The sequence below is a fragment of the Chiloscyllium punctatum genome, chromosome 15 (assembly GCF_047496795.1).
Source record: "Chiloscyllium punctatum isolate Juve2018m chromosome 15, sChiPun1.3, whole genome shotgun sequence".
In the NCBI taxonomy this organism is placed as follows: Eukaryota; Metazoa; Chordata; class Chondrichthyes; order Orectolobiformes; family Hemiscylliidae; genus Chiloscyllium; species Chiloscyllium punctatum.
In genome coordinates, this window is record NC_092753.1 from 65,059,615 (window position 1) to 65,078,460 (window position 18,846).

Sequence of the window (18,846 nt, forward strand, 5' to 3'; positions counted from 1 at the left end):
TAAGTTCCATTTCTTTGATTTTTAGTCCTACAAAATAAGACAAACAATCTTTGGGTGAAGATTGGATCTGTTGTAATTCTATCAAACCTGCATTAGCTTTCATTAGTGAATTGCAGACATTCATATTTTGCTACTTCAGAAATGCTTCTGGAATTTTTCTCTCTAAAATAACTCAAAACATCTCACTTACAATAAATTACATTGAAGTGTGACTATTGTTGTTACACAGGCAAGTGTGGCCAGCACATTGAGCACTCAAGCAGCAATGGAATTAATGACTTGTCAATCTATCAATGTCATCAGTGGTTGATGCTGCAGATATTGCAGTCCCCTCCCACACTTCATCAAATAATGCTGTATGATACCTAACATCTTGATACAGCAGAGCTGTTTAATATCTCATCCAAAAAGCAGTACCTAATCACTGAGACAGCAAACATGCGTCAGGCCAGTTTACTTTCCCGAATCCTGGAGTGAAGTTTGAACCAAAAACTGTCTGACTTCAGGCAAAATAGTTATAGAATCAGCTAAGACAACAGAAAGTAAAGAATTAATGATGAGGATTTTCTATAAAATGCCTCGAAAACACTCACACACCTATTTATCTATTATATATATATAGACATTTTAATATACTGTTGAAAACAAAATAAAATTACTTTTTAAAATTTTAAAATAATATGTAATAAAATAACAGAAAACAAGTGAGAACTAATCATTAACCTTAATCCAGTTAATCTCAATCACTCCTTGGTCATCTGTAGACAGTTATATTTAAATATAATGCCAGACTTTCTTGTGATAGTCATCAATTGCATATGGTGATAGACTACTATACTACCCAAGCTCATAACCTATTTCAAGACCTGTCTAGATAATCAGCCAGAAGTTTCCTTGTGTGTCTCACTACTTAATTTAAAGTAGATTGGGAGGAAGCTCATGCAAAGTATAAACTTCTTTAAATAAGGGCCAACAGTCTGTTTCTATGCTGCAAATTTCACATATGCTTTAAATATTATGCTATTGGAATGTTTGTGGCTCAATCTGCAAATTAATTGAGGTTTTGCTGCTATAGGTTCTGAATTATTTACGATAACTATGAATTTAAAATGCTATAGTACTTCATTTAGTTTTGGTCTCCAATTTTGATTTGTTTTACATTTAATATCTCTTTCTGGCCTTTTTATTGGCTATTTTGGATAGTGTGTATGTACAAAATGGAAAGCAAGCCACCTGTTGAAACTATTATTCTCTTTCAACTATTAGTGATCTATTCATTTTTATCTGCATCTTTACATAGCTCTGGTTTAGATTGAAGGGAATTGTAAAATTGAACTCGTGAAATGAATCTACTATTTTAAGGAAATATTAAGAAAGTGACAAAATGCATGACATTAGCAAAGATGACGCATTCTTGAAGAAAACACAAAAATGTATCAATGCACTTCCAAACAAAACCTCAACTGTTGATTAACCCTTAATTCTGACCTAAATACAAGCTCTGATGTTAACTGAATTTTTTATAACAGTGCCATCTAGTGCTTTTTGTTGCAATAAGTGACAGTACATTTTGAACTAAATATGCAATTCACAACAATCTGACCCAGTTTTGGTTCCGTGTAGTTTTACCTTTACCATAAACACTTTTCTAATGCACCCCTATCCTCCTACCAATTAATTACAGTATATTAATCTTAAAACTGCCATTAACCAAATATATGCTCAGGACTTTACAGTTTATATTTTTAAACAATGCTCAGTTCAAAATCAAGTTGTCATTTGAAATAAGCCATCACTCTAACACTTGAAATTTTGAAGGAATAGGAGTCTAATCTCCATTTTGAAAATGTCTTTGAGTTTGCACCAACTTAAAATATCAGTTATTAGCAACAGCAATAAATCTTAGAACATGAGATCCAACAGTCTTGAAATGAGAAATTCAAAATGACTTCAACTTTAACAGTACTAGAGTACTACTTATTTTGTGTCTGTCTTGTAACAGAGAGGAGACCTTAAAAAAAATGTAACTGGTGTTGCAGAAATAAGACTCATAATTAGCTGGACTTGCATCAGTCATAATGAGAAGAATACAAAACTAGATAATGATTCATCAATTCTACCAACCTGGCCTTATTGTCTAGTTAGACAAGTAGGAGGCTGGAATAACGCAGTGCGCCAGGTAGCATCCGAAAGTGGAGAAGTTGACATTTTGGGTGTAACCCTTCTTCAGGAATGGGGGTGGGTGTAAGGGGAGCTGCTGATAAAAGGGTTGGTGGGGGCAGTGTAGTGAAGTGGGGATAGGTGAAGACAGGTAGAGGGTACGTTAGTCGCTGAGAGGAATGGAAGGGAGGGGAGGGGAGTCGGGGGAAGGGAAGGGAGGTTTTTAGAAATTGGAGAACTCAATGTTGAGTCCTCCAGGCTGTAGGCTGCCCAGGCAGAAGGTTCCTCCAATTTGTGGTTTGGTTCGTTGTGGCAAGGGAGGAAGTCAAGGATAGTCATGTCAGAAAGTGAGAGGGAAGGGGAACTAAAATGACTACTACTGAATAATGATCATTAAAATTAACAGATAATCTCCCTCAAATTGATGACATTGTATGAATTCTAAGTCAATGCTGGAAGACATTGAAAGTGTAAAGTCTACACTCTACGTAACCCGAGTCATTCAAAGATGGATATATAAATTCATGATTCTGACCTTTACATTAAAAAAGGGAGTAAATATTTTTAAAATATGTATTACTCCTTGTACAGTCATACTTTATCTTGATAAGCAAAAATAAATTATGTGCACCCATAAAGTGGTAACTTTAGAAGCCACTATAGTGAAACGCCTGTTTATATTGGAATGCATATTGGTCTCTTGCACACCACAGCAAATGGGGAGGTCGTGTTGTTTATATTAAATTCCAGTTATCCAGATCTTTTACAAATCCCTTTTGGATAATTTATTTTCTTCTGTTCTTTCAATATAATGTGTTCAATCAAATCTATGTGCATAGTTATTTTTCTAAACTGCAGAATCTAGAGCGGCAGAATTGTTTTGCAGAATGTAGCTTTAACCGCTGACATCAGTAGGTTCAAGGACTGAGCATGTTTCGGTCACAAGTACAGATTGAACTGTACTCTATTCATGCTTAGTAATATTTCTTTCTCTTTTTCTTTCTCTCTCTCTTTCTCTCTCTTTCTGATTTCCTAGGTAGGAGTGAAGTGGTTGCAGATCTCTTGCCCAGTTTTGATGTAGAGATTATGCCAGGTACTGGTATTCTTCTGAAGTCCATTTGTCTCTTACCTACTCCCATAATTTATATTCACCATGATACTTCTATTTGTCATCACGGCCTGACATTTTACGCAAATTGCTATCGTTATGTTTTTTATGACTGCACCAAGAGTTATGTATTAAATGGATGTTGGTAATAAGTCAGCAGAGAAATAGCAGCTACAATTTAATACAAGAATGTGAGGTTTGGCAAAGAAAATGTTGATGTGGGTTATGTGGTAAATTAGAATACACTTAGTGATACCACCAGAGGAACAGAAGTAGGCCATTTGGCCCAATGAGCACAGCAGATCAGACAGCATCCGAGGAGCAGGAGAATTGATATTTCATCAGGATGAAGGGCTTATGCCCGAATCATCGATTCTTCAGCTCCTTGGATGCTGCCTGACCTGCTGTGCTTTTCCAGCATCACACTCTCGACTCTGATCTCCAGCACCTGCAGTTCTCACTTTTTCCCATTTGGTTCATTGAGTCTTATCTGCCATTGAATGAGATCATAGTTGATCTGATCGATTCCTTTGTTTTTTGGCCTTTTCTTGAACCTTTTATCCCTATTGATTGAGAATCTATGTCAGCTTTAAATATTCTTAACACCCAACCATTGCAGCTTCTGTGATAAGGAATTCCACAGGTTCACTTACCTTGAACAGAAGACAGTCCTAGAGTCTTCCGCAAGGTGAAAAAAATTGTCAAACCCTCACCCCCCAAGAATCTTGTGTTTCAATAAGACTTCCTGTCATCCTTCTAAACTCCAGTGAGTACAAGCCCAAACCACTTAACCTCACTTCATAAAAAAATCTCACCATACCCAGAATGAAACTAGTGAATCTTCTCTGGACTATTTCAATTGACAGTATGTCCTTAGTTAGATAGAACTCACACAACACCAGATGTGATATATAGAACAAACCTAGACTTAACAGCAATCTAGGTTTGTTCAATTTATCAAATCAGTTGAATGACACAATGATCTTTTGCTATAAATTCTGTGTCCTATTATCCTGCCCCACTAGCTACCTGACAAGGGAGCAACACTCCAAAAGCTTGTCCTTCCAAATAAACCTGTTGGACTATAAACTGGTGTTGTGCGATTTTTAAAAATTTGTCCACCCCAGTCCAACACCTGCATCTCCACATCAGGTCCTTACTTAGACAAGGGGACCAAAACTGTTCACAGTATTCTTGGTGTGGTCTGACTGCTGCCTTATACATTTTAGCAAGATGAACCTTTTTTTTTACTTCATTCCCTTCGAAATAAAAGCTAACATTCCATTTGCCTTCTCTGTTATCTGCTGACGTATTGAATGTAATGTATTAATGTAACTTCCTGTATTGGAGCAAAAGGGAGATATTGGTATTTTCAACTTTAAAGCCACTCTAAAATCATCAGCATGATGTTCTCAAGCTTCTTAGATTTAAAGTGAACGGGGTATTGGGATACAGAATAAGATGTAAAATTCAAAGAGGTAATTTTAAGAACTGTTTCTGCCCTGATGAAACCACATAAAAACTGACAGCATTTTTACCCACCCTATTTTAGAAAGATATTCAGTTGTTGAAGTGGGGTAGGTAGAAGAGCTATATTGTAAGTCCTTGAACTGAGGGGATTGATGTAACAGCTAGGATTCACTACTCTTGAATATTTCCCTAGATTCTGAAAAGATCCCAATGGATTGAAAGCCTCATATGTAATACCATTGATCAAGAAAAAAGGTGAACGGAACACAGCAATCTACAGGCCATTTAGTCTAACATCTATCATTGTGAAAATGCTGGAAATCAATTATTAAGGAGGTAGTAGAAAGTCATTTGGAAAAATTGTATTCCCAGATAGTCAACATGACTTTGTGAAAAGAAAAGTCTGTTTGAGACACTTATTAGGATTCCTTGAGCGTGCAATTAAGAACATAGGAAACAGGGGCAGGAGTAGGGAATCTGCTCCACCATTCAGTAAGATCATGGCTGATTGTTTTTTGTGGACTCGGCTTCACTTACCCACCCACTCACCATTAATACCTTTACTATTCAAAAATCTATCTATCTTTGTCTTAGAAACCTTCAACAAGGTAGCCTCAACTGCTTCTCTGAGCAGGGAATTCCACAGACTCACAAACCTTTGGGTGAAGAAGTTCCTCCTCAACTCTGTTCTAAATCTGCTCCCCCTTATTTTGATGATACGCACCAGTGGAAACAACCTCCCTGCTTCTACCTTATCTATTTCCTTCATAATAGTTATATGTTTCTATAAGATTGCCCCTCATTCTTTTAAATTTCAATGGTATAGTTCCAGTTTACTCAATCTTGCTTCATAAGTCAACTCCAGAATCAACCTGGTGAACTGCCTTTGCATCCCCTCCAGTGCCAGTACATCCTTTCTCAAGTAAAGAGACCAAAATTGTACACAGTACTCCAATGTGTGACTTCACCAGCACCCTATACAACTGCAGCATAACCTCTCTGATTTTAAACTTCATCCTTCCTGCAATGAAGGACAATATTCCATTTGTCGTCTTGATTACCAAATGCAGCTGCAAACCAACGTTTTGTGATTCATGCACAAGGATACCCAGGTGCCTCTGTACAGCAGCATGCTGCAATTTTTCACCATTTAAATAACAGGCAATTTTTCTGTTATTCCTACCAAAACGGTGACCTCACATTTACCAACATATATTCTATCTGCCAGACATTTACTACTTACTTAACCTATCTATGTCCTCTACACACTTGCAGCATCATCTGCACACCTTGCTCGACCACTCACCTTCTTGTCATGTGAACGTTGACAGAGTACGGTTGGTCCCCAAATTCAAACCATTATGTAAATTGCAAACAATTGCAAAACAAAAAACTTCATAGGTGAAGTATAATGTAGAAAATGTGAGGATATCCACTCTGGCAGGATGCATTGTAGAACAGATTATTACTTAAACTGAGAGAGAGTGCAGAATGTTGACCTTCATTGGAAGTGGGATGGAATATAAAAATTGGATAGTCTTGCTGCAACTGGAGTATTGTAGATAGTTTTGATCTCCTAACTTAAAGAATAATGTAGTTTCATTGAAAATAATTCATAAAAGATTCATTAGACTGATTCATGGGATGAAGGGGTTGTCTTATGTGTAAAGTGTAAACAGGTCAGGCTTGTATCCATCAGAGTTTAGAAGAATGCAGCAATCATATTGAAACATCAAAAATTCTGAGGGGGCTTTACAGAAGTTCTTGTCTCAAATGGGGGAATCTAGAATCACGGGGAGCTACAGTTTAAAAATAAGGGTCTCACACTTAAACATGAGATGATTACATTAGATTCCCTACAGTATGGAAACAAGCCCTTTGGCCCAACAAGTCCACACCGCCCCTCCGAAGAGTAACCCACCCAGACCCATTCACCTAAGCTATATTTACCCCTGACTAATGTACCTAACACTATGGGCAGTTTAGCATGGCCAATTCACCTGACGTACACATCTTTGGATTGTGGGTGGAAACTGGAGCACTCAGAGGAAACCCACATAGACACGGGAAGAATGTGCAAACTCCACACAGTTGCCCAAGGTAGGAATCGAACCCACGCCCCTGGTGCTGTGAGGCAGCAGTCTAACCACTGAGCCACTGTGCTGCTCTAGATGAGTAGGAATTTCTTCTCTGAGGTCCATCGTCTTTGGAATACTCTTCCCAAAGACAGTAGAAGCTGGTTCGTTGAATTGGGGTTAAGGTTAATGAACAAGGCCAGGTTAGACATGTTTTAGATTGACAGGAAAGACTGGGGCAGAAAAATGGAGTTGAGTCCACATCTGATCAGCCATGATCCTATTGAATAGCAGAGCAAGTTTGATGAAATGAATGACCACATTCCCTTTTAGTTATGCTTAGAGGTTCTATGCACGCCAATTGACCAAAAGAAATAGTGAACTGGGGTATCTGATAAAGTCTAAAATTAAGTACAGGTGGTTGCAGGATAACATGCGTTTCGGCAGTGCTATTGGACTATAATGTCACTGAAGAATTAGGGAATGGCATTTTTGAGAACGCTTACCTTCATTCACAATAGCACAATTCCAGTGCAGATTGATCCGCGTGCTTCATTCTGCATATGCACCAGTGTCTGCACCATTCCATGCTTGTGCGATGCCAGTACCGCTCTTTATGCTTCTCTGCACATGCGGCAATGTCTACACTGAAGTCTTTGTGCCGTTCTGCACATGTGCTGATTTTCTACCATTCTGCACATGTACTGATGTCCATGTCAGAGTCTCTGCCAAAACTGGCATCTAAGAACATTTTTTCTTTTATGTATCAAATAAAAGCCCAAGAAGTCCTATTTACAAATTGAGAATAATAAAGAAAATTGGGAAATGCACAAGGACTTCTATTTACTTAAAGGATATTAAATGTTTGAAACAGATTGCCAGTATGAGTGATAGACCAAGAAAGTTAATGAGTTTCCAGTTGGAATTGGACAACTTATTGTCAATATTTGAAGACAATCTTTCATATTTAACAGAAAAACAAATAAGTGCTGTGGATCAGTGGACTAGATGGATTGAAGAGTTTTGCTTGAACTGAAATTATTACTATTTTGAACCAACAAATATTACATAATTAGTTATTTTGCAAAACTATGTCTTGGCTTACTCTGGACCAATCAAACTGATTTACTTGCCATTAGAAAATGTAACTACCCAACCATAAGTCCCATTTTCTCAGACAAATAATGTCACATTCTCACAAATGAGTCAAAACCACCTTAGCATTTACAAGGATTTGCTTAATAGTGCAGGAAGTTGAATGGGTTAGTGTTAATTCCTCATGTATATTTTTTTAAATCATGCGTGATTGATTACAATTAATGTTTGGCCACCAAATCATCTCCATCAATAGGAGAAAATTTTAAAAGCTGTCACTTGGAAAATCATAGGACACTGACAAAGCTGCCTCTTAGTTCAGCATTGGTGCCTCCAGCAATGTTGTCTTGTTTACCCCACTGTTGTAGCTAAATTTAGTCCAAAAATCAATGAAATTATTGTTTTAATTTAACCTGAGCATTAAGAGATTAGTTTGAACTGACCTCTGAAATACCTTTATTTTCAAACTAACTCTCTTATTGATAGCATGTAAACAAAATATTTAAATGCATGATTAATTATCACAACAAATTCTTATTATTTTTCCATCCGAGCTTCCCAAATTGATTGATGGTTGTTGTAGTGTTGTCTTAGTCAGAATTCGCAAACGATTAAAGTTAGTTCTGATCAGCTTTCTACTTTTCACCTCCTTGAGTTACTGACTTTTCCTAAAAAAGGAATTTTTGACATCCGATGAGTAGAACTTTCACCTAGTTCTACATTCTACTGGCTCATTTGTGAAATAGCTCATTGTACACATTTCATACTTCCTGTCATAATATGCATTTTTTTTATATGGAGAAATCAAAAATAGGAGCAATACTAGGCCATTTGGCCCTTTGAAGCTGCTCCACCATCACGGTTGATCAGCTAACTCAGTAGACTGTTCCTGCCTTTCATCCATATCCTTTGATCCCTTTATCCCCAAGGACTATATCCAACTCCTCCTTGAAATTATATAATGTTTTGGCCTCGATTCCACAGGCTCACCACTCTCTGGGTAAAGAAATTTCTCATCTCAGTCTTAAATGATCTACCCATATCCTTAGACTGTACTGGACTCCCCCATCATCAGGAACATTGTTCCTGCATCTATCCTGTCTAGTCCCGTTAGATGTTTATAGGTTTCTACAAGATTCCTCCCCTTCATTATTCTAAACTCCGGTGAATACAATCCTAACTGAATCTCTCCTCACATGTCAGTCCTGCCATCCAGGAATCCGTCTGGATTCGCTGCACTCCCTCTAATTGATCTCAGATAAGGAGATCAAAACCGCACACAGTATTCCAAGTGGTCTCACCAAGGCTGTCACTTGGGAAGTCATATTTTGACTAAAGTAAATCGGCAGAGAATTCAGAGTACAATATTGCAGCCAGACCTCCCTGCATCTGTACTCAAAACCTCTCGCTATGAAAGCCTACATACCATTTGCCTTCATTACCACCTTCAGTAACTAGTGTAAGGGGATACCCAGATCTCGTTGTACATTCCTCTCATTCAATTTATAGCCATTCAGATAATAATCCACCTTCCTGTTTTTGCTAGCAAGGTGGATAACCTCACATTTATCAATGTTATACTTCATTTGCCATACATTTGCCCCCCTCACTCAGCATGTACAAATCACACTTAAGCACCTCTGCATCCTCCTCACAGCTCACCATCCCACCTAAATTTGTGACAGTTGCAAATTTGGAGACATTACATTTAGTTACATATTGTAGAAACTTGGGTCCAAACTGATCCCTTTGGTTCCCTAATGGCCACTGCCTGCTATTCAGAGAAACACCCATCTATTCATTTTCTTTTTTTCCTGTCTGGAATCAGACCTGTCCATGTCAATACACTACCTCAATCCTGTTAACTTATGAGGGACTTTGTCAAAAGCCTTTTGAAAGTCCAGATAAACCACATCCATTGGTTTCCCCTCATCAATTTTATGAATCACATCCTCAAAGAATTCCAGTGGATTTGTTAAGCATAATTTTCCTTGCGTACAGCTATGTTGACTATGCTTGATTTTACCAGGAGAAAGTGAGGACTGCAGATGCTGGAGTACCAGAGTTGAAAAATGTGGTGCTGGAAAAACACAGCAGGCCAGGCAGCATCCAAGGAGCAGGAGAATCGACGTTTCGGGCATAAGCCCTTCTTCAGGAATGCTTGATTTTACCACTGTTTTCCAAATGCTCCACTATTAAATCTTTCATAATGACTCTAGCATGTTCCCCACTACTGACATCAGGCTGACTGGTCTATAATTCCCAGTTTTCTTCTACCTTTCTTTGAATATTGTGGGGTTACATTGGCCACTTTCCAATCTGTAGGAACTGCTCCAGAGTCTAAGATGACCATCAAAGCATCGACTATGTTTAGAGCCATTTCCCTAAGTACTGTGGGATGTAGATTGAGGCCCTGTGGACTTACCTGCCTTCAATCCCATCAATTTCCCAAATACAATTTCTCTACTAATACTGATTTCCTTCAGTTCCTTCCTATCATTAAACCTTGTATTCGCCAACATTTTTGATATCTTATTTGTGTTCTCTTATGTGAACACAGAGCCAAAGCATAAACTTTACATTGATCTTCATTGAATCTTCCTGCATAAATTAGATTTTTTAAAAATTCACTTATGGGACATGGGCATCACCAGCAGGTCAGCATTTATTACCTGTCCCTAAATGCTGTTTATTTCTCTTGTACTGGTTAGCTATTTAAGGGAAATACTTTGAACAATAGGTGACCTTGGATACACCGGAATCCCTGGAGAACCATTGATCCAGAGTCAAAGCTGTCCCACTTAATTGATTCTTTTTCATGAAAGAATGTGCCAGTCCCTCAATTTGTGTGTGAAGTCTACTCAGGGATCTTCATGTGACTGAACAGACTGAATCCTGATACTCAATTCTCGGGGTGCATAGGGCAGGATCTGGATTTCAGAATATTTTTCTTTCCTTCTTTGCTGTCTGTCTGCCTCATCATGAAGTGTTTGACCTCAAAGCACGATGTAGCTTAAAATGGCCCATTTTGAACAATTAATAGCAAGTTCTTTGCATTCATTAATGTCAAACCTGCTTGTTTGTAGGAAAGCGTCATTGTGCTATTGTAGTATTTTCTTTGTCCTCTTCTGGAACATTGGCCATTTGAGAGTTTGAGAAAACGGGATCTGTCAGGGAGATGCAGCCTTTCCTGATGAAGGGCTTATGCCTGAAACGTTGACTGTCCTGATTCTTAGATGCTGCCTGACCGGTTGTGCTTTTCCAGCACCACATTCTGCGACTCTGATCTCCAGCATCTGCAGTACTCACTTTCTCCTGGATGCTTTTTAACCATCTGGACAGTGTCCAGTCACCGTAGTTGGTTTTGTAGAAGTTTTGATTGAAAGCTTGTGAAGCTGGCTTCAAGGAGGATACTAGCATTTATGTGTTGTTCCTGCTATTGAAGCCAAAGAATGCAGCAGAGGCCTTGCTGATAGATTTCCTTCAGTGGTCTCAACACCAAGCTACTAATGGACCATTAACTGCATAGAATCCCGACAGTGCAAACAGAGGTAATTTGGCCTGTCAAGACTGCAATGATCCTCCAAACAGCATTCCACCCAGTTCCAGCCAGCATCCGCCCATTCTATTCCCACAACCTTGCATTTACCATGGCTAATCTAATGAGCCTACACATCTTTGTGACAGATTCAATTTCCCATGGCCAATCCAGTTAACCTGCACATCTTTGGACTGTGAGAGAAACCAGAGCATGTGGCTGATTAAGTCAGAGGGATAGGATTTCCTGTATGTTTCTATAGCGAAATTATAAATGGGGTCTGATGCAAAGGTTTCATTAATTTTGTTTAAATAGCACAGAGGACATTGTGGTCACATCAAATTGACAATTTATCAAAAGAAATGAATTATCCATCATTGGATTGTCCATGTGAGAGTATCTTGCTGAAAGTTCAGAGCAAAATAATGTAACAAAAATAAGTGAAGAATTTTTCAAGCTTTAAAGGAAAGTTCAAATTGTTTTGTGCGATTACACATGCCAAAGCAATAGTATCATATTTAGAAGAATTGTTCACCAGAAGTAATTGCTTTCATATGTCACAAGTTCAGCTCAAAATCAAATGTACATTTATGTAACATCTTACCACGTTTTTTGTAAACAGCCCCAAAACTCTTCATGTCCAATGACCTGCTTAGTAATACAATTATTGTTAGATAATTAAATGAGTTAATTTGTGCACAAGATCTCAAACAGCAATGAGATAATTAATTCCTTAATGTGGTCATTTTGGCATTGGCTCAGCGAGGAATGTTGGTTAAACACCATATTGCAATCTTAGCATCCACTGGAATTAGACTAATAGCGCTACATTTTAACATCTTAGCCAAAGATGACAGTTTGAATAATGCAACACTCCTTTGCTGCAGTCTCAGATTATGCACTTAAAGCTGAAGTAGCATTGAATCCAGAACCAACAATGCTATCAACTGGACAAGAATTGTACTGAAATTCTGAACATGACTAATGAAATATTATTTCATATTACTTCCTGCGATCTGATAAGTCAGAATATTTCATTTATTCGTATGGCAGTTTATACAACTAAAGAAGAAATAGTGTGGATTTTAACTTACCTCTCAAAGGACTTTATGATCAAAGGGAAATGGCCAGAGTTTGGGATATAGCTTGCAAATGAGCTGATTTTTCCAGGTAGCTGCTTTTCTGTTTGCTGCTGATCTTGAATGATGTTGTTTCATGCCTGAATGATCTGATTGGAACAAGAGAGTCACAAATCACAGATATTCATTTCACCCAGGGGAGACTTACTGCCTGAAGTATTCTACTTTATGTTTGAAAAAAACAACTTTTGAGTGGGTTTCATAAAAGACCCACATCGAGCTCCTGAGCCTGTTTGCTCCAGGCTGGCTGCATTCTCTTTCTCTCCTTTCACATCTTTTTCTTTCCATTACCTTCTGACTTTTTGGGGAAGCTAAAGCAATGCTCAGTGGGTCGTCAGCTGCAGCGGTGTCCAGAGTGAGGACTGCTGGCCGCAGGAGGCCCAAAGCTGTAGTGGCCAGAGTGGCTGCAGTAGGCCTGAAGCACAGCGATGCCTTGAGGCCTGGTACTCATTACTGATCTTGCAGAAGCCTTGGAGTTGTGTTTGAAGACCCCTTGTACAGAAGATGAACTCTCTTTATGTAATTTATTTTTATTTTTGTAATTCATAATGCATTGTGGCAACAAAACACTTTTCACTGTATCTTCTAGACATATATGACAATAAATAAATAGAATGTCATGAATAGTGGAAAATCAACCTCTGAATGATGCAGCAGGTTGTAATTCTCGAGTGAGGTAATGATGAGATAATTATATTGAATGCATCATGAATTTGTTTTGCTATAATCCACTGCACCTTGACATGATTCTATTTAACTGAACAATGCATTTATTTGGATCACCAAGCTGATCTCTGATGTTATTCAAGTGCTACCTAGGGTCTGGTGCACAGCTATGGTGGGTAACCATCAGCCTGACTGTTCCCTTTAAAGCCTTTGCTCAGGTACACCCCCCTCAGGACATTTTATGGATTGGCCCTGGAAGTATCTGGAGGTTTTCTTAGATTGTCAACTGTTGGATTTGGTTGGTTTGTTCCTGTTGAAGGGAGCCAAATTTGATCTAAAATCAGCCAAAGGCTAATTGAAAGGCGAGGTGAAAAACATGGATGGAAACTTTTTAATTACTTTGAATAATTTGATAGGATCTTGAATTGACATTTTATATAAGATGTGACTTCTAAACTCTCACAGAAACTCTCAAACCATTTTTACAAATACATTTGAAAGAAAGCAAGAACATTCTTGTTGTAACTTCAGATGTCTCAAAACATGTCACTGCTAATTGTGTACGTTCAACTTGTAGTCATTGTTATAATGTTCGTGATGTGGCAACCAATTTTCATACAGCAAGGTCCCACAAAAACGAATGAGAGAGTAATCCATTTCTAGTAATACTGATTTAGGGATAAATTCCAATAAAGCTACGAGACAGAATTCCATACTTCAAAAAAGCACCTGAAGGTGTTTGACAAACTGATAGTGCAAATGACGTCCTAGCGTGATGTCCCACCTGAAAATCAGCACCACCAACCACAAAGCACTCTGACAGTACAGTGCTTAAAATGTTAACTTGATATTGTGCTCAATTTTCTGAGATGGGACCTGAACCCACAGCCATGTTGCACACAGCTTAGAATGATGCCAACAGCAGGCAGAAGAAAGGAGAGATACAGAAAAGGTCAGAATCAGACAAATGGATAGTTTGTTGTTTCAAAGAAAGAGAACTGGCATTTACATCATGATTTTCACAACATCAGGATGCTCCAAAGAGTTTTCCAAGCAACAAAGTACTTTTGAAGCATAGTCACAGCTGTAATGTAGGAAGAATGGTGAACAATGTGCTGTCAGCTAGACCCCATGAACAAAATTGTGATAGTGACCAGGTATTTTGTCTTACCTATGCTGCTTAAAGGATTGGCCATACGAGACAAAACGTCTCTGCTCTCCTCTTTACATCCAGTTGAGAACACGGATGAGAATTTTAAACTTGAGGTATTGGGAATGGGAATGGGAAACAACAACACTGTTCAGCAAACACAAGCTGTTGGTTAGAATATAGACATCAAAGTTTTGAATGAGCTTATATTTATGAAGGGTGCAAGGATTAGGTGCCAGCTGGAACATAGGAGTAAAAAGGCCTAAATTAAAGGCATGAATGAGTGTCTCAGCGTCAATTTAGCTTAGGCAGAGGCAGCAACAGACTATGGTGGTAACTTATCCAAACCGATGAAACAGTTTTATTGGGTTGGGGAATGTGGATGGAATGAGATGAGAATGTCAAAGTCTCATGTATTGATTTGACTCTCCAATTTATTCCCTCTACAAGGGGCATTTTCGCTGATGGACTGTGAGTAGATTCTGCTATCTGCATGTGAGAAACAGGTATCAATTCATATCTCAATTAAGAGGGAGATGTATGATACAAAGTTAATGTGTGTTGAACAGAAAATGTAAAATGATTTCAAAAGGATCTGGATAGGCTTGATGATTAAGCAAATACATGGCAGAAGAAACAAAATATGAAAATGTGAAACTAACAACTTTGGCAGGAGAAATAGGTGTGCAGATTATTTCTTAAACGAAAAGAGGGTGGAGATTGTGGATTTAGGAAAGGAACTAGGTATTCTTGTCAATAAAGTCACTGAAAGCTAACATGCTGATGCAGCAAGCTAATATTAGGTAGCCTAATGGAATTTTGCCTTTATTGCAAAAGGATTTGAGTACACAATTAATGAAGTCTTGCTTCAATTGTAATAAACGTTGGTTCGACCATACCTGGTATACTGTGTGCAGTTTTGGTCTCATCTCAAAAATATTGTTGCCAGAGAGAGAGTGCAACAAAGGTTAACTATACTTGTTCCTAGCATGGTAGGACTGTCCCATGAAGACAGAATGGATAAATTGGGCCTATACTCTCTAGAGTTTTGAAGAAAACAGAGGTGATCTACTTGAAACTTTCAAAATACCTAAAAAGATTGATAGGGTAGTTGCAGGTAAGATGTCTGCCTTGGTTGGGGATCTAGAATTGGGTGGTATTCTTCTAGCTTGTGTTAAGTTCTGTTGGAATACTGTAGTCAGCCAGAGATGGAAATGTTTGAATGGGAGCACAGTGGTTTATTGAAATGTCAAGTGACTGGAAGAGCTGGATCATTCCTATGGAGGGAGTATCGATGTTCTGCAATGTGGGGACCTAGTCTGTGTTTGGTAAAGGACACCACATTGTGGAGAGTGAATAGAGTAGACTACATTGAAAGAAGTACAATAAAATGCTGCTTCACCAAGGGTTCTGGGTAATCCAAGATGGAGGATGGGAAGAATTTCTGGCTGTAACAGCTGCTCCTTTTTTGAGGTATTTTAGGTGCTGGAGGCGATTTCCTTGAATTCCTGCAGCAGCAATTACTGTTTTATATGCTGTTCCATTGTTTAGGAACTTTAGAAAAAAAAGTCAAAACAAGAACAGTTTTAAAAGGGAGAAGAACAGACAAAGGAAGTACATGGTGAGGTCATTGCAGGAGAGAGAGATAGAGAGAACCTGCACAGTTACTGCCTTTGCTGTTTGAATTCATATATCACTGGACATCGGAGTGCATCTGGGAAAATTAACAAACAGTGAAATTCACAACTGATCTTGGAGGAACTATTGGGCAAAGTTCACAGCACAGAATCAGATAAGTTAATCATTGTTTTTTAGTGTGGCCTATAGAGAATATACAGTAGTGAGTAGAGTGGGTTCTTTCTTGATTATTTGTTTTTGGAGATATGTCTCTTGATTAAACTTAAAGTATAAGCCATAACTATTAATTTAACCTGGGGCAGTGTTTTTAGAGGAATAAGACGGTGTTATTTTCTGGGTCTGTCGATTGTGAAGGAGCAAACATGGCCTTTAATAGAGTGTTATGTACTTCTTGTCGGATGTGGGAGTTTAAAGAGTTTAAGGGTTACTGCGGATTATATCTGCCATAAATGCTGTTGGCTGCAAATCTTATCAGATCAAATGGATCGGTTGGAGACACAGTTAGAAGCAATGAAGAATTTGTAACACCAACAGTATGTGATGGATGGCAGTTATAGGAAGGGGGGAAAGTCTCAGATTCAGTCACATAGATGGGTTAACTCCAGGAAAGGCAAGGGAGGTAAGCAGCTAGTGCAGGTGTCTTTTGTGGATATATCCACTTCAAACAGGTATGCTGTTTTGGAAAATGTAGGGGGTGATGGATTCTCAGGGGAACGAAGCACAAACAGCCAAGTTTCAGGTATGGAGACTGGCTCTAATGCAATGAGGGGTATGTTGGGTTCCAAGAGATCAATTGTGTTTGGGGATTCTTTAGTCTGAGGTACAGACAGACATTTCTGTGGTCAGCAGTGAAAAAGCAGAATGGTGTGTTGCTTTCCTGGTGCCAGGATCAAGGATGTCTCCGAGAGGGTGCAGAATGTTCTCACGGGGGAAAGGGGCCAGCAAGAGCTCATTGTCCACATTGGAACAAACGACATAGGAAGGGAAAAGGTTGAGATTCTGAAGGGAGATTACAGAGTTAGGCAGAAATTTAAAAAGGAGGTCCTCGAGAGTAGTAATATCTGGATTACTCCCGGTGCTACGAGCTAGTGAGGGCAGGAATATGAGGATAGAGCAGTTGAATGCATGGCTGAGGAGCTGGTTTATGGGAGAAGGATTCACATTTTTGGATCATTGGAATCTCTTTTGAGATAGAAGTGACCAGTTCACGAAGGACGGATTGCACCTAAATTGGAAGGAGACTAATATACTGGCAGGGAAATTTGCAAGAACTGCTCGGGAGGATTTAAGCTAGTAAGGTGGGAGGGTGGGACCCAGGAAGATAGTGAGGAAAGAGGTCAATCTGAGACTGGTACAGTTGAGAACAGAAGTGAGTCAAACAGTCAGGGCAGGCAGGGACAAGGTAGGACTAATAAATTAAACTGCATTTATTTCAATGCAAGGGGCCTAACAGGGAAGGCAGACTAACTCAGGGCATGGTTAGGAACATGGGACTGGGATATCATAGCAATTACAGAAACATGGCTCAGGGATGGGCAGGACTAGCAGCTTAATGTTCCAGGATATAAATGCTACAGGAACTATAGAAAGGGAGGCAAGAGAGGAGGGGAGTGGCATTTTTGATAAAGATAGCATTACAGTTGTGCTAAGGGAGGATATTCCTGGAAATACATCCAGGGAAGTTATTTGGGTGGAACTGAGAAATAAGAAAGGGATGATAACCTTATTGGGATTGTATTATAGACCCCCTAATAGTCAAAAGGAAATAGAGAAACAAACTTGTAAGGAGATCTCAGCTATCTGAATAATAGTGGTTATGGTAGGGGATTTTAACTTTCCAAACATAAACTGGCACTGCCATAGTGTTAAGGGTTTAGATGGAGAGGAATTTGTTAAGTGTGTCCAAGACAATTTTCAGATTCAGTATGTGGATGTACCTACTAGGGAAGGTGCAAAACTTGACCAACTCTTGGGAAATAAGGCAGGACACGTGACTGAGGTGTCAGTGGGGGAGCATTTTGGGGCCAGCGACCATAATTCTATTGGATTTAAAATAATGATGGAAAAGGATGGACCATATCTAAAAGTTGAAGTTCTAAACTGGAGGAAGGCCAATTTTGACGGTATTAGGCAAGAACTTTTGAAAGCTGACTGGGGGCAGATGTTCGCAGGTAAAGGGACGGCTGGAAAATGGGAAGCCTTCAGAAATGAGATAACAAGAATCCAGAGAAAGTATATTCCTGTTAGGGTGAAAGGAAAGGCTGGTAGTTATAGGGAATGCTGGATGACTAAAGAAATTGAGGGTTTGGTTAAGAAAAAGAAGGAAGCATATATAAGGTATAGACAGGATAGATCAAGTGAATCCTTAGAAGAGTATAAAGGAAGTAGGAGTATACTTAAGAGGGAAATCAGGAGGGGAAAAAGGGTACATGAGATAGCTTTGGCAAATAGAATTAAGGAGAATCCAACGAGTTTTTACAAATATATTAAGGACAAAAGGGTAACGAGGGAGAGAATAGGGCCCTTTGTGTGGAGCCACAGAAAATGGGGAGATACTAAATGAGTATTTTGCATCTGTATTTGCTGTGGAAAGGGATATGGAAGATATAGACTGTAGGGAAATAGATGGTGACACCTTGCAAAATATCCATATTACAGAGGAGGAAGTGCTGGATGTCTTGAAACGCATAAAGGTGGATAAATCCCCAGGTCCTGAACTCTGTGGGAAGCTAGAGAAGTGATTGCTGGGCCTCTTGCTGAGATATTTGTATCATCGATAGTCACAGGTGAGGTGCCGGAAGACTGGA

At 38.9% G+C, this 18,846-nt stretch overlaps 1 protein-coding gene across 2 annotated transcripts in view; it reads left to right on the forward strand.

Annotated features, from left to right (window-relative positions):
• The window catches only part of ildr2 (immunoglobulin-like domain containing receptor 2), a 133,584-nt gene that overhangs the window by 80,449 nt on the left and 34,289 nt on the right, over nt 1–18,846 (forward strand). Inside the window, exon 4 of one of the 2 annotated variants that reach the window (XM_072585333.1) lies at nt 3,197–3,253. The exons of the other annotated variant lie outside the window; for it this stretch is intronic. Coding sequence (XP_072441434.1) covers nt 3,197–3,253 — 57 coding nt within the window. The remainder of the gene's footprint in view (nt 1–3,196; nt 3,254–18,846) is intronic. 2 annotated transcript variants of the gene reach the window in all.